Source organism: Ascaphus truei, unplaced genomic scaffold (assembly GCF_040206685.1).
Source record: "Ascaphus truei isolate aAscTru1 unplaced genomic scaffold, aAscTru1.hap1 HAP1_SCAFFOLD_997, whole genome shotgun sequence".
In the NCBI taxonomy this organism is placed as follows: Eukaryota; Metazoa; Chordata; class Amphibia; order Anura; family Ascaphidae; genus Ascaphus; species Ascaphus truei.
The window spans coordinates 96,673-117,659 of NW_027457337.1; the positions used below are offsets into that span (position 1 = coordinate 96,673).

The 20,987-nt window shown below is 44.5% G+C and overlaps 1 protein-coding gene and 2 non-coding genes across 7 annotated transcripts in view; 2 read left to right on the forward strand and 1 right to left on the reverse strand.

The window, feature by feature from the left end:
* TOP6BL (TOP6B like initiator of meiotic double strand breaks) overlaps positions 1-20,987 on the reverse strand; it is a 108,984-nt gene that overhangs the window by 75,537 nt on the left and 12,460 nt on the right. Inside the window, exons 6-14 of one of the 5 annotated variants that reach the window (XM_075585241.1) lie at positions 18,987-19,042; positions 16,273-16,338; positions 15,708-15,904; positions 12,808-12,942; positions 11,295-11,435; positions 10,353-10,474; positions 9,729-9,839; positions 9,514-9,612; positions 7,721-7,826 (exon numbers count right to left, since the gene is read on the reverse strand). In XM_075585241.1, the coding sequence (XP_075441356.1) occupies positions 7,721-7,826; positions 9,514-9,612; positions 9,729-9,839; positions 10,353-10,474; positions 11,295-11,435; positions 12,808-12,942; positions 15,708-15,904; positions 16,273-16,338; positions 18,987-19,042 (1,033 nt within the window). Of the gene's footprint in view, positions 1-7,720; positions 7,827-9,513; positions 9,613-9,728; positions 9,840-10,352; positions 10,475-11,294; positions 11,442-12,807; positions 12,943-15,707; positions 15,905-16,272; positions 16,339-18,986; positions 19,043-20,987 lie in introns of all 5 variants that reach the window. The other 4 variants (XM_075585240.1, XM_075585243.1, XM_075585242.1 and 1 more) reach the window with 4 other exon arrangements.
* On the forward strand, positions 19,856-19,928 carry TRNAV-UAC (transfer RNA valine (anticodon UAC)). Its single transcript has one exon. It is a non-coding gene; the product is annotated as a tRNA-Val (tRNA).
* Positions 20,773-20,845, forward strand: TRNAV-UAC (transfer RNA valine (anticodon UAC)). Its single transcript has one exon. It is a non-coding gene; the product is annotated as a tRNA-Val (tRNA).

Consider the following 20,987-nt stretch of genomic DNA (forward strand, 5'->3'; position numbering starts at 1 on the left):
TCCAGAAAGGAACTACACAGTCTCACTGAGGAGCTGGACATTGCTAAAGAAACTACTGTCAATCTTGATACAGATCTCAAAGTCTCTCAGAAGGAGCTTCAGACCCTCAACCTAGAGAAGGAAGTCTCACGCCAGGAGATTGTCATTCTCAAAGCAGATGTGCGTAAATGGAAGGAGGACTGCAAAGAGGCCCTGAAGAATACAGAGACTGAAAAAGGAGAAAATTCAAGATTAAAAAGAGAAAACTTAAAACTGAAAGAAGAAAATTTTCAGTTGACAGAAGGAGTCAAGGAAAAGTTTGAAGCAGAGCACCGACTGCAGAACCAACTGCAAGGTCTGCGTACACACCTCCAGTATGCTGAGGAGAAGCAGCAAACGCTGCAGGAAGAAAAGCTGCAGGCTGCTAAAGAGGTACAAGCGCTGCAGGAACGTCTGAATACCCAGTACGTCCCCACGGAGCAGTATGAGGAGCTAAAGGCCACGCTGCATGTCTTCAGAGCATCATTGGAGGCGGAGCTTCGATACCAGGTGACTCTGTATGAGAGGGAGCGTGAGAAGGCTCAGAAACTGGAGCAAGAGCTGGAGAGACATAGAGACTGTTCCATTCCCTTGAGTCAATATACCAAGGAGAAAACAGACGCAGCGGCAACCTTAACGACAAAAATTACAGAGCTCCAGAATATGAAGGAGACACTGATACGGACTCAGAGAAAGCAAAGTGCGCAGATAAATTACCTGAGAAGAGACTTGCAAGACGCACTTAAACAGGTTGAGACTCTGCAGACCAGTAACTTACAGATTCCTCCAATACGGAAAAAGGTATTGGCTTTGCCCAAGCACCAGTATCCCATAGTAACTAATGCCCGTGAGGACAAGGGTACAGTGAGAGTTGGGGACTCCACGCACCTTCAAAACAAGATTATGAAGTTTGAGCCACCTAAGAAAACACTAGCCAAACCTACAGCTGCCCAACAGGCAACAAACAGAGGTAGGAGTGCAGAATCAAAGCCAGAGGAATCCTTAGCTGAGGAAGCTGAAAAGATAGGACATTCTCTGGAAAGGGAGGTGGAGGTGCAACTCAGTCCCAAAGAAGCTGAACTGGCGACTCCGTTGTGTGGAGGAGGTGCAGAAAGACCGCTTCAAGAGCGGAAAACTCTAAGGGCTAGTCCTAACTGCTCTACAACTGTTGCCATACAGTTTGTCTACAAAAAGAGGAGTGCCCGACGCAACAGAAATCTCATGACCGCGCACTCGGTAAAAAGACTTTACTTGGAAAAAGTCCTCCTCGAGCGACTGAGGAGTGCTGATCTCAAGCACCTTCGGGAGGAGACAAAAATAAACTGGAGAAAGGGCTCCAATCCCAGCGGGACCGAGGGTTCTCTTCCTCCATCCACTCTCATTCAAGTCACAGAAAGATCTCGAATGAGAGTGGAAGGATGGGCTTTGGCCGTGGTAAGCCCGAGCTTCCCACAAACAGGGGAGGTATGTAACAGGGGACTTATCCCTGTTCACAAATGTGCCTCTAATCCAGCAGTGTGGTGGTTAACTGCTAGTAGGCAATTAACTAACCCCACCTACCTGATTGCTTAGAAAAGCCTGTCTTGTGAGACAGGAAGGGACTCCTTAGCTCACTTGTGGGCTGAACTTTGGAGACAGAGCAGGAGAGTCCCAGGAGAGACTGACCAAGAGAACACAGACCTCTGGAGCTGACAAATAAGACTTCTAAACCTGGATGCTGACATTTTCTGTGCACACACGGGTGCGGTTCCAGGAGAGCAGAGAAGCGTACTCTACAGCAGCTAACAGATAAGACTTTCATTCTTAAGAGACTTCTTATATCTGCTTATTACATGCTATGTGTTTGGGGCTGGGAGAAATGCTTAACTAAAGGAGATGTGAATTAATTGCATAGGATTTCACTAGAAATACTCCCAAGTGAATAGAAGCTTTGTCCCCCCCCCCCCCCCCTGTGTTTGGATGATTTCCTGATGAAAAGGAAAAGGCACAATAAAGCCTTATTATAATTTCACCTTATAAAAGTCTCCAATTGTGTACCTCTGTGAACGTCCGTCTACAACACAGATATAACATTGAATCCTTAACTGTCAGATGGGGACCACGTCCCAATAGATTCTCAGATGCTGCAATACGTGAGGGGGCTGTCTACCCCGAACTGGATCCTTGGGAGCAGCATCCTCCCAGCCTCCAGGCTCTAAGAGAGACTGAAGCAGCCAACCTAACTGCAATATATTCCTCTTCCTCAATTAGGAGAGCAGGTGAGTGAAAACCAGAACCACTGTAAACTCTGGCCTGGAGTTTCCAAAACTGTGGAATGGATCATTTTTTTTCATTTTTTGCCCTTTCTGCCTTAAATTGGACAGACAGCTGCCTAATATTCTGGGAATATGTCACAGTTCACTATCACTAAGTACAGGGCAAAGTAATTTAACAAACAGAGTTTATTCTGGGTAAACCAGCAAATACACAAATACACAATATATAAAACACTTACCACACTGGGGACAAGTCTCTAGTCTCACTAGGTGCAGGGACCTGCTTTAAATGGGTTTACCCTGTCCGCTTCTCTGCTTCAGGATATCAGAGTGCTGAACACATAGCAGCCGCTCTGACATGTATCTCCAGCTTGTCACAGTCAAACTACACACTCTTTCGCAGAGTGTCTCTCAGATGGGCTAGTGCTCTGATCAGCAGTGTCCCTTATATATCCCTTGGTGGCTATCCTTTAACATTGAGCAAGGGCTGCCAGCCAAGAGAAACAGTGCCTGGGGCTCAGACCTGGTAACTGATTCTATCAACTAGTCCCCTACCTCTGTCCTGATCATATCATTTCTATGGAACAGCTCAGCTAAATGGATTACAGAAACTCCCTCCATAGAAATGATAGGAACAGACACATGATAAACCCAAGTGATTTAGAACGGCGCTGAACAGCAGTGATAGTGTAAAATCTCTAAAATCCTATTTAAAAGACACCACAGATGTTCTCCAACTTTTAGACAAAATAGTCTGGAGGGAGGACTACATATTGGCAACTATTGATGTCTCTTCCTTATACACCTCTATCCTACACAGTCTGGGATGTGAAGCTGTAAAATATTTTTTGAGTCAAGATTCTGAGCTTCAAGACACACAAATCCAATTTATTTTGGATGGTATTTCCTTTATACTTAATAAAAACTATTTTTGGTTTGAAGATGTTTTCTATATTCAGAAATGTGGCACCGCCATGGGGACGAGGTTTGCCCCCAGTTATGCCAACCTCTTCATGGGTTTTTGGGAGGAGAGTAACATCTGACATAATGGTGTTCTGGGGGCGAACCTCGTCCTATGGCGGCGCTACATTGATGACATCATTTTAATTTGGCAGGGCGATCAACTTAATCTCGAATTGTTTCTAAATAATATGAATGCTAACACTTACAATTTGAAATTTACTTCAACAACTAGCAAGTCCTCATTAAATTTTCTGGATCTCAATATCTATGTCCAAGACGGAAATCTTAAAACTAGGTCTTTTTTTAAAGACGTAGATAGTAATAACTAAATTCTACGTTCAAGCTGTCATTACCATTTATGGATGTACAATGTCCCATACAATTAGTATAGAAGAATGCGTAGAAATTGCACTGATGATGAAGTCTTTGGACAACAATGTGAGATACTCAAATCACGATTCATCCAGAAAAAAATATAGAGAAGAAGTCTTGGATACAGCATTTGAGAAAGCAAAAGCTTTAGACAGAAAATATCTAATTAAATCTAATATCAGACAAAATAATTCTAATAACAACTTTGACACTGCATTTTTGACAACTTTTAATAGAGAAGCAAGTAATATTGGCAAAATAATTCGTAAACACTGGCACATCCTACGCAATGACCCTATATTGAAAAATGAAATTCCAGAGAATCCTAAAATAATCTTCAAAAAAGCAACAAATTTGAAAAATATTATCGCTCCAAGTGCACTTAGGAAAATAGATACTAAAGAGAAAGGGTGGTTTCAAAAGCTTGAAGGATTCTTTGGTTGCTCAACTTGCAAGGCGTGTGAGTATAAGCAACCTGATAAAAAGAATTTTAGATCCAATAATCGTGATGAAAACTTTAAAATTAAACAATATATGAATTTTTACACTGAATATGTCATTTACGTATTAGAATGCCCCTGTGGGCTACAATACGTGGGTAAAACAAAAAGAGCCATTAAAAAACATATTACTGAACATTTGAGTAACATTAGACGAGGCGTAATGACGCATAGCGTCTCCAAACATTTTGCACTCTTTCACAATTCTAATCCTAAAGGCTTAGTGTTCACTACCATTGAAAATGTCATTCAACACTGGAGAGGCCGAAGTAGGGATATAGATTTAAGCAAGTGTGAGATGTATTGGATCCATAGACTTAATACTCTTATACCTAATGGACTCAACGCAGATTTTGAATTAGCACCATTCCTTAACTAGCCTTGAGATCCATTTGTTGTGTATATACAATTGTTTGCTGATCTTCATCCAAGTTTGCTTTTATCTGTAGTCTCTGTCTATATATTACTAATGGGATCACTTATTATGGCTAATTTATATGCCTCCCCCACTAAGTTTGTCTAAAACTCTTATTAGCCTCTCATTATATTGTATGTAATGTGAATGATTTACTAATACCCTCTCTCTTTCTCTCTCTCTCTCCCTTTTGTCCCCATTTGCTTATTTACCCCGTTTACACATCTCTCTCCTGAGCTTATTGTTTAGTTTTAGTTTTTTAGTTATATGCTTTTTAATAAAGTTTTTATTGCGCCGTTATGTATTTGGATCACAGTGTTATGTACTCCTGTATGAGAGAACCTGTGAGTAATTCGTTACCTAATTACTCTCCTAAATACTCTCTTCAATTGTTCCTTGGTAGGAGCACGCAGGACAGGACCAGGATATCCCCAAGGTCAGCAGTAAGTAATCCATTTACTTAATTTATGTGATCAGTCCCACACACGGTTACCTAGACCACCACATAAGACTTACCTATATGGCTAGTGGCATAATCTATGGGAGTGTGTTTAACATTGGACTATCTGGAATCCTGAGTCTTATGAACTGTCCTATGCTATGAAGATGTTTATATTTTTATATCATGATCAAACATTGCCTACTCCTGGTTAGCATCACAAGTGGGAATTAACCCTCCCCTTCCCTTCCATGTTACCTAATTAAACAATGAAATAATTAAACCATATACAATTTAAGTAGTGTACCCACTAAGGGTGTTATTATGCTCCTGAGGAAGCTGACGCCAGTTCAGCGAAACGCGTAGAGCTTTCAACACCGCATGCAGTTGCTCCAGACTTGAAGGTGAAGAGCCTGCCATGCCGTTCCGTTACCTGCCTCTCCCTCCGTCCAACCGGAAGCTCTCGGTCCTTGACGGACGTGACGTCAGACGCTGTCCACCGCGATCTGACTGAGGGAACTTTGAAGTGAACGGCCAGGCTACCACCTCTCCCGGCGTTAATCTACTGCCTCAAGAAAACCTTATGTGCCTGCTATCGATGTACACATTGTGAGTACATTTCTTATGCTTTTTTAATAATATAAATTCATTTATTGGTCCACACCATGGTCTCTCCTTGTTGTCTTCTATGAATACCATCCTGAGTGAGAGCCCTCCTGAGTTTCCATCCACCATGTTCCCCGTTTATGCTGATTTTTCACTTACCTGTTGTAAGTAGGCAATCCAATTGAGCAAAGATTTCATTTGTTCTACAAGTGTGTGAATTTGCTGCACCATTATTGTCTATTTCTTTTTTTGGGGTGTTCCTGAACCATCGCTCCCTTCAAAATTCTGGATGTCCAGGAACAGACACATAACATCATTTGCATTTTCAGGGCTGACATGTTAATTTCATCACCACACAATACCAAGTATCTAAGCTGGGGGGAATTGCCAACACAGGAATAAATACAGACATAAGGTATTGATGTAAAAGACAGGACTTAGAATTACACACAGCTAGCCCACATTCCCTGTACTTCCCCAGAAATTACATACATGGGCTGAACTATACATTACTTAGCCAGCCAAGTTATACGTTATTTTAGGGGTAACCAGCTTGGCTTTCTCTTCATTAGGTCAGCCAGCTACCCCTACCGTCACACCTCCCCCCTCAAGAAGACAGCTCTGGGGCAACCACCCCATCAGGTGGCTCCCCAAGCCTGGACACCCTGGAAGTCTTTAAGTCACAGCGATTGTCCTGTCGGGTGATACCATCCGTGTTGCCATGTTCACTGCCCTTTTTGTGTTGGATAGTGAAATCAAATTCCTGCAGGGCAAGACTCCAGCGCAATAGTTTCCCGTTCTCTTCAGACACACTCTGTAACCAGCTTAAGGGGTTATGATCCGTAATTACAGGGAAAGCTCGCCCATACACATAGGGCTGGAGCTTCCTCAATGGCCAGGCACTACTTTTCAATGATGGCATAAGCCACCTCCCGAGGTAGAAGCTTGCGACTCAGATAGACAATGGGGTGCTCCCTACCATCCTCGCCCACCTGGCTTAGAACAGCACCGATGCCATAGTCCGAGGGGCTGCTAGGATAGGAGCACTGGCCAGGGCTGTCTTGAGGGTTTAGAATGCGGTCTCGCATTCTGGAGACCAGGCTACCTGGACCAGGAGCCGCCTCTTGGTCAAGTCCATCAGGGGTTTGGCCAGGGCACTATATTGGGGCACAAATTTGCGGTAGTAGCCAGAGGTGCCTAGAAATGCTAAGACTTGCTTAGGTTAGGGACTGGGCAGCCTTCAATCACGTGTTTCTTGTTAGTTAGAATAAAGTCAATTTAATTCCTGACTCCATTGGGTCCATTCCATGTCCATTTTCTGTTTGGATTCTTCTGGAAGAATACATTCATGATGTAGAAGTTTTCACATTCTGCAAATTCTACCAATCTGTCTCCACGTTCATTCCCGTTACCGTAACCATACTTACCCACTGATGCTTCATCTTTCTAATGGGCACCAACGTTTCCATTGAAATCTTCCATAACCATCTTGAGGTGAGAATTGTCTTTGTTGTTAAGTTGGTTGATTTTATGATAGAAGTCTCCACTTTATTGTCTGTGAGACGTGATGCTGGGGCATATACTTGGATGATTTGAAGCCTGTATCTCTGAGTGACAATTGTGGCTGCTCTTTCTGATGAGCTTTCATACTCCACTATGATGTTTTCCATCTCCTGTTAACTCCTGCAGCCTACTCCCCTGATTCTTCCATTATCTGTACCTCGGTAATAGAATAGGTGTCTGCTTTTGAGCTCAATGAGGCCTTCATCTTTCCTTCTTACTTCACTATGGCCAACAATATCCTGTTTAATATTTTCAAGCTCATCTTCCAGTTCTTGCAGTGATATAGACAATATATCGTATTATAGGATATATAGGCCAAAGGATCCCAACTACTTAGATTGTAAGCTCTCCAGGGCAATGGTTTGCTTTCTTATTGTCTGATTTGGTTTGTTGCACTTATCATATTATAATTCCCTGTATTGTATTATCTCTTTTGTAAAGCGTTGAGTACACAGTTGGCGCTATATAAATAAGAACTACATACAATTTAAAGTCTTACCAGAAGGATCCTGTCCCACTCGATCATGTCTACCTGCTATATGTAAGGAGAGAGGTGGAAGCAGGGACCCTATAAGAGTTCCATTCTCACCTGGGTCATTGCCATCTTCACATGAGTCGTTAGACTGAGAATCCCCTAATAATGAGCTTTCCCTGCCTGTCTCAAATGGGGCTGTTTCATTTAATCTCTCTGTATCCTGAAAAATAACATACATATATAAGTGTGTGTATGTGTGTGTGTGTGTGTGTGTGTATCTATATCATCATCTTCTTCAGCCCTTGTCGATCCCGTTGGATGAAGATTCCTGCTTGTGTGTATGATGTATATACGTGTATACAGTGGTGAGAAATAGTTTGTGAATCACATGATACTTTTTCAACATTATTTATCCACAAATGATTCAACATTCAATATCCATGTGTGAAAAAGTTTGTGAATCTTTAAATTTAGTACCTGGTGGCGCCCCCTTGAAAAGCAATGACTTCAACTAAGCGTTTCCTGTAACTGTTGGTCAGTCTCTCACATTGGTTTTGAGGAATTTTGGCCCATTCTTCCTTACAGAACTACTTCAACTCAGTGATATTTCAGGGCTTCCTTGCATGGACAGTTCGCTTCAGGTCCTGCCACATCATTTCAATCAGGTCTAGGTCCAGACTTTGACTAGGCCATTTTAAAATGCGGAATTTCTTCTTCTGCAGCCATTCTTTTGTAGATCTACTTGTATGTTTAGGATTATTGTCTTACTGCATGACCCATGTTCGCTTCAGCTCACGGACGGGTGGCCTGACATTCTCCTCTAGGATCTTCTTATGCAATGCAGAATTCATGGTTGTATCAATGATAGCAAGCCGTACAAGTCCTGAGGCAGAAAAGCAGCCCCAAACCATCACAATCCCATCACCATGCTTGAGGGTTGGGATGAGTTTCTTCTGTTCGAACACAGTTTTGGTTTTCGCCAAACATAACGTTTCTCATTGAGACCAAAAAGTTCTACCTTTGACTCGTCTGTCCAGAGAACATTTTTGCAGAAGTCTTGTGGATCATCTATGTGCTCTTTGGCGAACTTCAGACAGCAGCAATGTTCTTTTAAGAGAGCAGTGGTTTCCTCCTGGCTATCCTTACATGAACACCGTTCTGGTTCAGTCTTTTTCTGATACTTGAGTCATGAACACTCACATTAGCCAAGGCGAGAGTGACCTGCAGATCCTTGGTTGTTACTGTTGGGAGCTTTGTAACTTCATGGATGATTTGCTGGTTTGTTCCTTGAGAGATGTTGATACTGTAGGACAACTGCACCTGCTTAGAGTGACTGTAGTCTTGAACTTTCTCCATTTGTCTGACGGTGGATTGGTGAAGCCCCAAATCCTTAGAAATTGTTTTGTAACCCTTTCAAGACTGATGAGCATCAATAACTGCTTTCCTGTGGTCCTCAGAGATTTCATTTGATTGTGGCATTCCTGTATGGTGAAGACCAAACTGACAAAGTTTCTGATCTTTATATAGGGTGGGGCCTCCCAAACTCACCCCTGAAGATCTACCTATTTAAATGGTTGATAATTTAGCTGATAAAACCAGGGTTTCACTTACTTTTGCACATACCCTGGCTCATAATTACTCATTCTTTGTCTAATTCATACATCATTTTGTTTCAAAAGACGTGGAATTGGTTAATCTAAACCCTATTGGATATTTAAGAAAAGACTGATTTTGATTCAAGAAGGTTTTCATGGAAAAACGATGAAATTTCCATAATTATCATTGGGGTTCACAAACATTTTCTCGCCACTGAATACACATTTGACTCTTGTGCTATGTAATGTAGTCATTATTAAAGATAGATAAGTTATAAGGCATTTATTAGGGGATACAGAATAGCAACATACCTTCCCAGGGTGACATACTCTGCTGATCATGACTCGATTACACCCCACTCCTACAAACACACTCTGCATGGAGCTGATAAGAGAGTGTGTGTCGGAAACCTGTAACACAAGATGAACGCGCTGCACTGTATATTGATGCTGAGTAATTAACATGTTACACTGTATAAAGATGAATTATCTCTATACATTTCCCCCCACAGCGGGGCAGAAAGTACCTGGAAGTTACTGTAGCATGCCTCTCGGAAAGAATGGTTAGTGCTGTTTGATATCACACAATTTATCGCCTCTGCAGACACTGTTCCAGCCACTTGCAGATTCCGGTAATTCTGTAATGTACAAGAGACCTAATGACAGGGACGTGTTTAATGGGGTAAAGGGTCAGTTCCACGTAGGGGCAAAGTGACCTAATGATAGGGACGTATTTAATGGTTTAAAGGGTCAGTTCCATGTGGAGGCAAAGTGAACTAATGGCAGCGACATGTTTAATGGGTTAAAGGGTCAATCCCACATAGTGTAGGAGCAAAATGATCTAATGACAGAGACGTGTTTAATGGGTTAAAGGGTCAGTTCCACGTAGAGGCAAAGTGACCTAATGACAGGGACATGTTTAATGGGTTAAAGGGTCAGTTCCACGTAGAGGCAAAGTGACCTAATGACTGTGACGTGTTGAATGCGCTACAGGCCATTGGCATTCATTTTTTTCTGTCCCGTGATGGACAGATATTAAGGGTGAGAATTAGCTGCAGAGAACATAGCAGAGATGCAGGCCACATAATGTTAAAGGAAGGGCCGGCCAGCCATGTAGAAACAGCTATTGGAGACAGTAGGAGCTCACGTACTGATAACGCTCTTGAGAGGTCCTTAAGGACTCTGTCTAGGACGGACTGGACGGATTCTCTCACCGCAGACTGGTTGACAAGTAAAATTTGATCCATTTCACGCACAATAGTTTGGTGGATTCCTGTGTGCGAGGGAAAGGGAATCAAGTGGACAACAAGAGTGAAACCGAGGGAGAGGAGTGAAATAAGAGGTGAAGGGAGAGAGGGAGCATGTAAGAGAAGAGTAGAAAGAGAAGGAAGAAATAGGAGAGAGGATGAAGATGGGAGAGAGATGGAGTGAGAGGGAAAAGAGAAAGAGAAAAAGAGAGTGAGAAGAAAAAGGGAGTGGGTGGAGAGAAGGATGGAAAGAGGGACAGAAGAGGACAGAGAAGAAGAGAAGACAATGGAGAAAGGGGAAGAGAAAAGGAGAGAGAGGGAGAGAAAAAGAAGGTAAAGGGAGGGAGGGAGGGAGGGAGGGAGAGAAGATTAGAAGGGGAGGGGGAAGGAGAGAGGCAGAAAAGAAGAAGGGAGAGAAGATTGAAGAGAGGAAATAAGAAGGAGGTAGTGATGGAGAAAAAAGAAAAGGGGAGAGGAGGGTAGAAAGAGGGAAGATGATAAGGAGGTGAGAAAGAAGAGGAAAAGGGGAGAGAGAGGGGGAACAAAAGAATGTGAGAGGGAGAGAAGAGGATAAGGAGAGGGAAAGGAGAAGGAGAGAGAAAGAGAGAGAGAAGAGGGGAGAGAAAAGTAAGGTGAAAGGTAAAGAAAAAGGGCGAGATGAAGGAGGGACAGAAGAAAGTTAATGAAAGAGAGGGAGTGTGAGAGAGAGACTGAGAGAGACAGACAGAGAGAGAGAGAGAGAGAGAGAGAGCGAGAGTGAGAGAGAGAGGGAGAGAGAGAAGAAGCATGATGGGAAACCTGTCCAACCTTGGACCTTGATAAGTAGGCACCATATTTATTACGTACCCGGAAGGTCTCTCAGCTCAGTGTGAAACGTATCGGAATACTCTAGAAAGAAGTAGAGTAGCAGTTCCTGCTTCTCCTGTTTCAAATAATCCTGAGGGTTGTCAGAGATCGGGAAAGAGTCGTATGCAATGTCCGGAATTGCTAAATCTATAAAAGACAAACACAACATGAGAGTATGAGAGCTTTGTAGAACTTCATAATCTTCCTCTAATTCCTTCTATTACCCTATATAACCTCTCCCTATAACTCCTCCTATTACCCCATATAGCTGCTCCCTATAACTCCTCCTATTACCCCATATAACCTCTTCCTATAACTCCTCCTATTATCCCATATAACTGCTCCCTATAACTCCTATTACCCCATAAAACCACTCCCTATAACTACTCATATTGCCCCATATAATCTCTCCCTATAACTCCTCCTATTACCCCATATAACCTCTCCCTATAACTCCTCCAATTACCCCATATAACCGCTCCCTATAACTCCCCCTGTTACCCCACATAACCTCTCCCTATAACTCCTCCTATTACCGAACATAACCTCTCCCTATAACTCCTCCTATTACCCCATTTAACCGCTCCCTATAACTCCCGTTACCCCACATAACCTCTCCCTATAACTCCTCGTATTACCCCACATAATCTCTCCCTATAACTCCTCCTATAACCCCATATAACTGCTCCCTATAACTCCTCCTATTATCCCATATAACTTCTCCTATTGCTCCATATAACCGCACCCTAGAACTCCTCCTATTGCCCCATATAAAGGCTCCCTATAACTCCTCCTATTACCCCATATAAACGCTCCCTATACATCCTGCTATTACTCCATATAACCCCTCCCTATAACTTTTCCTATTGCCCCATATAACCTCTCCCTATAACTACTCCTATTACCCATATAACCTCTCTCTATTACTCCTCCTATTACCCCATATAACCGCTCCCTATAATTCCTCCTATTACCCCATATAACCACTCCCTATAACTCCTCCTATTACCCCATATCACCGCTCCCTATTACTCCTCCTATTGCCCCATATCACCGCTCCCTATAACTCATCCTATTGCTCAATCTGTCTTATTTTGCTTGTAGTTATTTCCCTGTTCAATGTTTATTAAATTGTGTTTTATTCCTATAAAATGATCCGAAAACCTAAATTATAATGGCTGCTAATCCCCTCTCACTTATTAACAATATTAGATTTCACGAAAACCTTATCAGAGAAGCTCAGATATAAGACCGCTTCACTGATAAGACCCCTTGAAGTCTGCATAGAGAACAGCTCCGTGCTGCCTGGTGAAGTGGAGTAAATTGGGGAGAAGCAGCAGAGGTTGTCATGTGGACACTCTACTGCAGGCTTCGGGCCTTGTTAAATACAAAATGTAAATAAAATCAGAATATATAAATAATGGTGGTAATCTGCTTTATAAGGCATCACATGGAATATGCTTTCATTATAAAGATTTTTTAGGGGAATTGCACCTGTCAGCAGCAAAATTACCTCCATCCAGAGTTTGATCCGTATTTAGGGTGAGGCGAAGGTTGTATTTTTCCCAGTTAGCGACACGAGAAGGATCCGTCAGGAACAAAATCTTATTATTTCTTAACCACAAAGGCAGTGAGGAAGCATAGAGATATATGTATGAGGAGGTAAGGAAAACAGGTCACTTTGCTCCTACGTGAGAATTAACCCATTAAACCTGTCGCTGTCATTAGATCAGGGCCGCAGACAGATTTCCCCAGGGCCAAGGACTAGAGTTACGACCGGGCCCGTGGCGGCAGGCTTGCGAGCCCCCCCCTCCAATTTCACACTTCATGAGCCCCCTCTATTTACCCCCCTGTTCCCATGTATTTATCCGTCTACGTCTCACTCCCTCACCCCCTCTCACTCACCCCTTCCATCAATTACCCCACTCTCACTCAATTCCTCCCCCCCGACTCACATGTATTTCTCTCCCCTCTGTCTCATTCTTACTCCCTCTTTTCCTCCCTCACTCCCTCTCACTCATGCTCCCCACCCTGCATCAATTGCCCCACTCTCACTCAATTCCCCCTCCTTACACTCATACCCTTCGACACACATAATCCCCACCCACAAGATACATACCAAAACACCCCACACCAATACAAAAAACCTTCCCACCCCCAAATACATACAAAAGAAATCCACCCCCCCAAAATATACAAACCTACCCCTCCAAATACATAAAAAAGCACCACCTGAATACATACCAACCCCGCTATATATACCAACCCCCCCCAAATACATACCAACCCCGCAAATGCATACCACCACCCCAAATACATACCAGTCCCCCAAATACATACCAGCCCCCCAAATACACACCAAACCTCCCTCCCAAATACATACCAAACCCCCCTCCCAAATACATACCAAACACCCTCCCAAATACATAACAAACACCCCCCCAAATACATACTAAACACCCCCCCAAATACATACCAAACCACCTCCCAAATACATACTAAACACCCCCCCAAATACATACCAAAAACCCTCCAAATACATACCAAACCACCTCCTAAATACATACCAAACACCCCCCCAAATACATACCAAACACCCCCCCAAATACATACCAAACACACCCAAAATACATACTAAACACCCCCTCCCAAATACATACCAAACACCCAACCCAAATACATACCAAACTCCCCCAAATACATACCAAACCACCTCCTAAATACATACCAAACACCCCCCCAAATACATACCAAACACCCCCAAAATACATACTAAACTCCCCCAAATACATACCAAACTCCCCCAAATACATACCAAACACCCAACCCAAATACATACCAAACACCCCCCAAATACATACCAAACACCCCCCAAATACATACCAAACACCCCCCCAAATACATACCAAAAACCCTCCAAATACATACCAAACCACCTCCCAAATACATATCAAACTCCCCCAAATACATACCAAACACCCAACCCAAATACATACCAAACACCCCCGAAATACATACCAAACACTCCCCCAAATACATACCAAACACCCTCCCAAATACATACCAATCCCCCTCCCCCAAATACATACCAAACACCCACCCAAATACATACCAAACCACCTCCCAAATACATACCAATCCCTCTCCCCCAAATACATACCAAACCTCCCCCCCAAATACATAGCAATCCCCCTCCCCCAAATACATACCAATCCCCCTCCCCCAAATACATACCAATCCCCCTCCCCCAAATACATACCAAACCTCCCCCCCCCAAATACATACCAATCCCACTCCCCCAAATACATACCAAACCTCCCCCCCAAATACATAGCAATCCCCCTCCCCCAAATACATACCAAACCTCCCTCCCCCAATACATACAAAAAACACCCCCAATACCCCAAATACATATATATTTTAAAAAAACACCACATAAATACATATTTACCTACCTTGGGGATGGCCTCAGGCCGCTGGACGGGCCCGGTGGCTGCAGGGGGGCCCGGCTGCCGGTTCTCTCCTTGACGCCGGGCCCTGGCACTCCCCCAGCTGCGGGCCTCCATCACTGACTGTCCTGCGCTGAGCTTCTGACGCTGGCGCGCCCCGGGCCTCTCTCTCTTGCCGGTGCATGCCGGAAGCTGAGGCCAGATTGCATCCAGCGCGCATCGCCGTCAGAGAGGCCCGGCGTGCCAGAAGCTCAGTGTGCGACAGTCAGTGATGGAGACCAGTAACTGGGGGAGAGCCGGAGCCCGGCGGTAATGAGAGGACCGCCAGCCGGGCCCCCCGCAGCCACTGGGCCATGGACACCTGTCCCGGCTCTGCCCCCGTCGCCGGCCCTGCATTAGGTCACTTGGCCCCTACGTGGGACTGACCCTTTAACCCAAGGGTGAGCAAAGTTTTTAACCTGCGCCCCCCCCTGCCTGCTTACCTCCCGGCTCGCGCCCCCCCCCCCCCTGCCTGCTTACCTCCCGGCTCGCGCCCCCCCTCCTCCTCGGCTCCAGCGTCAAATGGTCCCACGTTGCCATGGCAACGTGAGGTTACATGACTCCGCTGCATCATTTGCCGCCGGTTACCATGGTGACGCGTCGCCAAAGATCAGGTAGGAGAAGCTGCAGAGGCCTCACGTGGTCCTCCCGGCATTTAATTTAAATGCCTTGGGGGAGAGCGCAGGATGCTGCGCCCCCCCCCATGAAAATCTCCCGCCCCCCACTTTGCGCACCCTTGCTTTAACCCATTAACCACGTCCCTGTCACTAGGTCACTTTGCTCCTACGTGGGACTGACCCATTAACCCATTAAACACAGCACTGTCATTAGGTCACTTGCTTATATGTGGGAATGACCCTTTAAAAATTACATAGGAAAACGACTCTATTGACACTATTATATAAAACGCTAAACCATAAAATGGATATATATATGGAAGATATTCTAGAAGGTTTGTTAGGGAACATTTTCAGGCAGGGGTTAACCGCAGCTATGAGATTAAGTGTAAGTTCTCCAGTCAAACACATTTCTCCTAAATGTTTGGGGATCAGAAGCTTATAGGGTAAGCCAGCTATGGGGTGGAGTTTAGGACAATTTAAGGTAATGTTGCTCTTATCTGATCTGCAAATATAAACCACAAGCAATGATTAATTAATTCATTACAAATCCCTTATAAAATGAACATTAGCAACCTCTTACAGAGAAGGAAGAGAGAAAAAGCGAGGGAGAGGCAGAGAGATAGGATGGAAAGAAAGCCGCAGCGATCCCAAAGTCACAGTGATCAGGGTAATATATATAAGATGCCCTCCAGAAATTCAGAATGTCATCCAGGTTTAAAACACTGTGAAAAATCCTTGCTTGGCCCTATAAGTGTGATCATTATTTATTAGTGTGCTGAAGGGAAGATTAACTGAGTTTTCCAGAAGGAAAATACGCCCCCTCCTTGTTAAGAAGAAACGATTATCCGCTTCAAATATGGCGTAACGTACCTAGGATAGTTCACTCTGTGGATAAGCAGGTTGATCCCGTTCTGGGTGAAGATCCCATCTGTATGGCTGGTAATTAAAAATAGAAACCCTTTTAAGATCAGACAGTGGACCAAAAAACAACTTCTGGTAAAGAATGGCACCATCTAATTTGCTTCTTAATCTAATGGCTAATATCTGGCTGTTTTTGTTTCAATGAAAATTAATTACTGTTGCATTTCTTTCCGGCCCTCTAAATAGGGCGATCTTTATCAATCGAGTGTTTTATTTACCCTTATCAGAGAGCCAATTATTATTACTCTTATTATTATTACTAGTAAATACATAAGAGACAGTTGTCGTTGACATACTTTCCCCACATTCTCTGCCCTCCCTTCTCTGGCTTCCCCCTTCTCTGTCTCACTCCCTCTTCTCTCTCTCCCCCTTCTCTCTTTCCCCCCCAATCTTCTCTCTCTACGCCTTCTCTCTCTTTCCTCCCTTCTCTATCTCTCCCCTCCCCCCTTCTCTTTTTCTCCCCCCTTCCCTGTCTCTGTCTCTCCCCCCTTCTCTCTATCGCCCCTTCTCTCTCCCCTTTTCTCACCCTGCCTTCTCTCTCTCGCCCCGTTCTCTCTCGCTCCCCCCCCGTTCTCTCTACCCCTCTTCTCTCTCGCTCCCCCCCCCCCGTTCTCTCCCCTCCACCCCCTTCTCTCTCCCACCCTCCACCCCCCTTCTCTCTCTCCCACCCTCCATCCCCCCTTCATTCTCTCCCACCCTTCTTAGCGCCAAAGTTAATGATACCATTATGGAGAAAGAACTGCTAGCTATCCGGGCAGCGTTCCTAGCATGCAGACACTTATAGGAGGGTGCCGAACATGAGGTTGAATTATGGACAGCTCATAAAAACCAATGCACCAACCAGCGTTTAGCCCGCTGGGCCTTATACTTTTCCCATTTCCGTTTTACCGTAACCTACATACCAGGGGAAAGCAACGGTAAAGCGGGTGCCCTCTCACGTAAAGATCCCCCTTTGTTTTCACATGCACCATTATGAAATATGTTACATTAAAGAAACAAAATGAATCGGCTCAAACTTTAAGTTTGAAGAACTTTTTAGATCTTTTTTTTTTCAAGATAAGATGAACTTTTACTTTTTGAAGGGCATTTTTTTTCACTCGCCTTTATCAGTGGAAGAATAAATTGTGTTTGAGAACTACTGTCGCGGCCGAGTTTATTCTAACATTTACCCGGTCTCGGCCGCGACAGATACCGGGCGCGCGCCGAGGTGTCCCGTGCGCGCGCCAGAGCCTCGGAGGATCGGTCCTCCGATCGGGGCTTCCCCCTCCCCTCTCCGGGTCCGCCGGGTCCCCCGGAACCCCCCACCGCCATCCCCCACATTAGGAGCAACCCAGGGCTCCCTCGGGGAGCCCTGGGCACGCGCGCCATGCGCGCATGCTCCCGATGAAGCGTGACCGCGCGTCACACGCCGAGGGAAATCAATGCAAAAGCCGGGAAACCTCGCGGCCTGCGGCTCTAGCCGAATTAGAATAAACAGTGTCGCCTCTGTAACATCCATTGACATACAGATTTTCAGTGTGAAAGCACAGCAGGGGTGCGCAAACTGGGGGGGCGCGAGACTTTCTGGGGGGAGCGCGGCGCTTACAGAGGCCCCACACTCTTCCCCAAAGCATTTCAATGAAATGCCGGGGGATTGCGCGCGAGGCCTCGGTAAGTTCCATTACCTGATCTCCGGCGGCTTCTGGTAACCGCCATGGCAAGGTGGCATCAAATGACGTCGGTGACAAGGTAAGCGGGGGGGAACGAGCAGGGGGGGAGAGCAGGCAGTGGTGCGAAGACTAAAAAGTTTGCGCACCCCTGGAGTAGAGCATGCAGTCTGTGTGTTACTTGTGAAGATGGGACTCATGTGCTAAGGCTGAGAAAGCGGCAATAATGACCGGCTGCCCCTTACAGATCGGCAAGGGCCTGAGGCAACAACTCGGTCGGTGACAGATACAAGCAAGAATAGCTCTACCAAGAATAGGCCTAAGCCAGTATGGCCAGCAAGAGAACTGACACTTACGTGTCTGCCGGCGTGATTCCATCTCAGTAAGAGAAAGGTAGGCAAAGATTTGTACATGAGGGCATATGTAGTATACTATATAATGTCGAAAAGCTATTTTGTAAATGGCAGAGCACTACAAAAATATGTGATGTGGGCTAGTATGTATCATAAAAAGGCACTTTTATTGAGTAATAGTAACAAGGAGGCACTTAACCCTAGAGTGACCAGATGTCCCGTTTTTTTCGGGTGCTGTCCCGGGTTCACGCATGTGCACCAGCAGCTGGCTGGTGCCGATCGTGCATGCGCGTGAGCGACCGGCAAACGCCATTCACGCAAGCGCAGTCGGCAGGTGCCAATCGCGCATGCACGGTCGGCAAGCGCTCTTCGCGCATGCGCTCTCGGCACTTGCCAACTGACCATGCGTGACATTTGTCCCGGTTAACGCCGGGACAAAATATGGTCACCCTACTTAAGCCTCCAACACGTTTCGTGGTACACAGCGCTCTATCAAGGACCGTCAAATCAATTATATTTTGTATTTTGAGATTCTAAATTTACATAGCAGCAATACACAGTGGTTCACAGAAATACTCCTGCTAATTTGCTATACCTAGAACAAAGCTTTCATCAAAGACGCTGCCTCCTTTTTTCATCTGGAAAAAGTGACATAGAGACCTACCTGAAAGTTTTCCAGGAGACTGCAGCATCTATTCTCACGCAGTAATGAAGTGTTATCTAAAAAAGAATGTATTCATTTATATAACAATGTTGTTCAAAAGTATTGTTTTTTTCAGTATAAGGACTTTTAAATGATCTTTTTATCTTTAAACATTTCCTTGGTCCAAAAAGCTGCAGTCTGCCTTGTGGTGATAAACCAGTTTCTCTCTTTTACACTCAGAAGAGCAGGGTTTCAATCTGCAAGTGTAGCCATTTCAATTCCAGATTCAATTTATCAAAAGAATTCGCTTTCTTAGGCTGCGTCCATACAGCTTTAGTCCGAGCGGAGGCGTGTGCCTGCGTGACGTCACCAGCGTGAAGCGAGTGCGTTTTTTGGCCATGCTAGACTCGCTGTGGGGGGTGTGTCTAGGGGCGTCATGGAGCTGGTTCGGCCTCATTGGGCGAACCGCTCATGTGAACTGTTTGCCCCCTCCTGCTGTCGTGCGTGCGCCAGCACGGTCTATGGGCGCGATCAATGCATTAAGGCAATGTGATCGCGCCCCACACGGACGCCTCCGCGCGGTCTGCGGCAGCATGGACTTAGCCTTAGAAAGCTGTAACTAGCCTTACATTGCATTCCTATATGCTGCCTGTTTAAAAATGAATCAGTATCTTATTTGCGTCAGGTCTTTTCAATTCTGTTCTTATCTGGTAATTACAATTCGTCCGCTGTATCTATTTGACTAATGACACCTACACATTATGATATACAGTATAATACATAAATATTCCTAACAATTTAAAATTAGGGTAAAACATAATTTTTTTCAAATGTGTCCACCGGGATTTGAACCGGGAAATATCTGTTCCTGTTCAGTCAGGCATTCATATGGTTCCATAGTGTAGTGGTTATCACGTCTGCTTTACACGCAGAAGGTCCTGGGTTCGATCCCCAGTGGAACCACCTTTAACGCAACTTGTTGTTGTTTTTTTGTAAAGCAGGTGTGATAACCACATTGGAAAAGTCTCACATGTTGAAAGACAATGGTTGTACAGCAATAGCGGTCATTTGAATTTATCACACCATCGGGTGCTTTCGTCTAATAACACTGTGTTCAACAAGAGTCCTATTCACTAAAAGGTAGTCTTGCTTATGAGAAGTTAGTCACACAGTCTCGCTCATGACAAATGTGTCTTACTCATCGGAAAGATGTCTCACTTAATGCAAGGATCTCTCACTTATTGGGATGGTGGTCTCACTCATTGGATGACAGGCCTTCTATATCTGTGACAACCACAGCTGCTAGATGAGGTCTGAATATGATCAGCAAAGTAGTATCACCATCTCCCTATGTCTTACTTGGGATATGACCTCTAGAACTGGACACAGGACTCTAGATCAATTATGTGTAAAGTGGTATATAACCACTTTAGAGTCTAGAGGCGCGATCAATGCCATAAGGCAATGTGATCGCGCCCCACACGGACGCCTCCGCGCGGTCTGCGGCAGCATGGACTTAGCCTTAGAAAGCTGTAACTAGCCTTACATTGCATTCCTATATGCTGCTTGTTTAAAAATGAATCAGTATCTTATTTGCGTCAGGTATTTTTAATTCTGTTCTTATCGGGTAATTACAATTCGTCCGCTGTATCTATTTGACTAATGACACCTACACATTATGATATACAGTATAATACATAAATATTCCTAACAATTTGAAATTAGGGTAAAACTTAATTTTTTTCAAATGTGTCCACCGGGATTTGAACCGGGAAATATCTGTTCCTGTTCAGTCAGGCATTCATATGGTTCCATAGTGTAGTGGTTATCACGTCTGCTTTACACGCAGAAGGTCCTGGGTTCGATCCCCAGTGGAACCATGAAATTAGTTTTAAACGGGTCAACTATCATTTGAAAAATAAGGCAGAGAATTTACTGTTAATTTAGTGTAAATCATAAATAAATACAATAGTATCATTTATAATAACAGAAAATTGACTAATACTTTTACATACGGGCAGT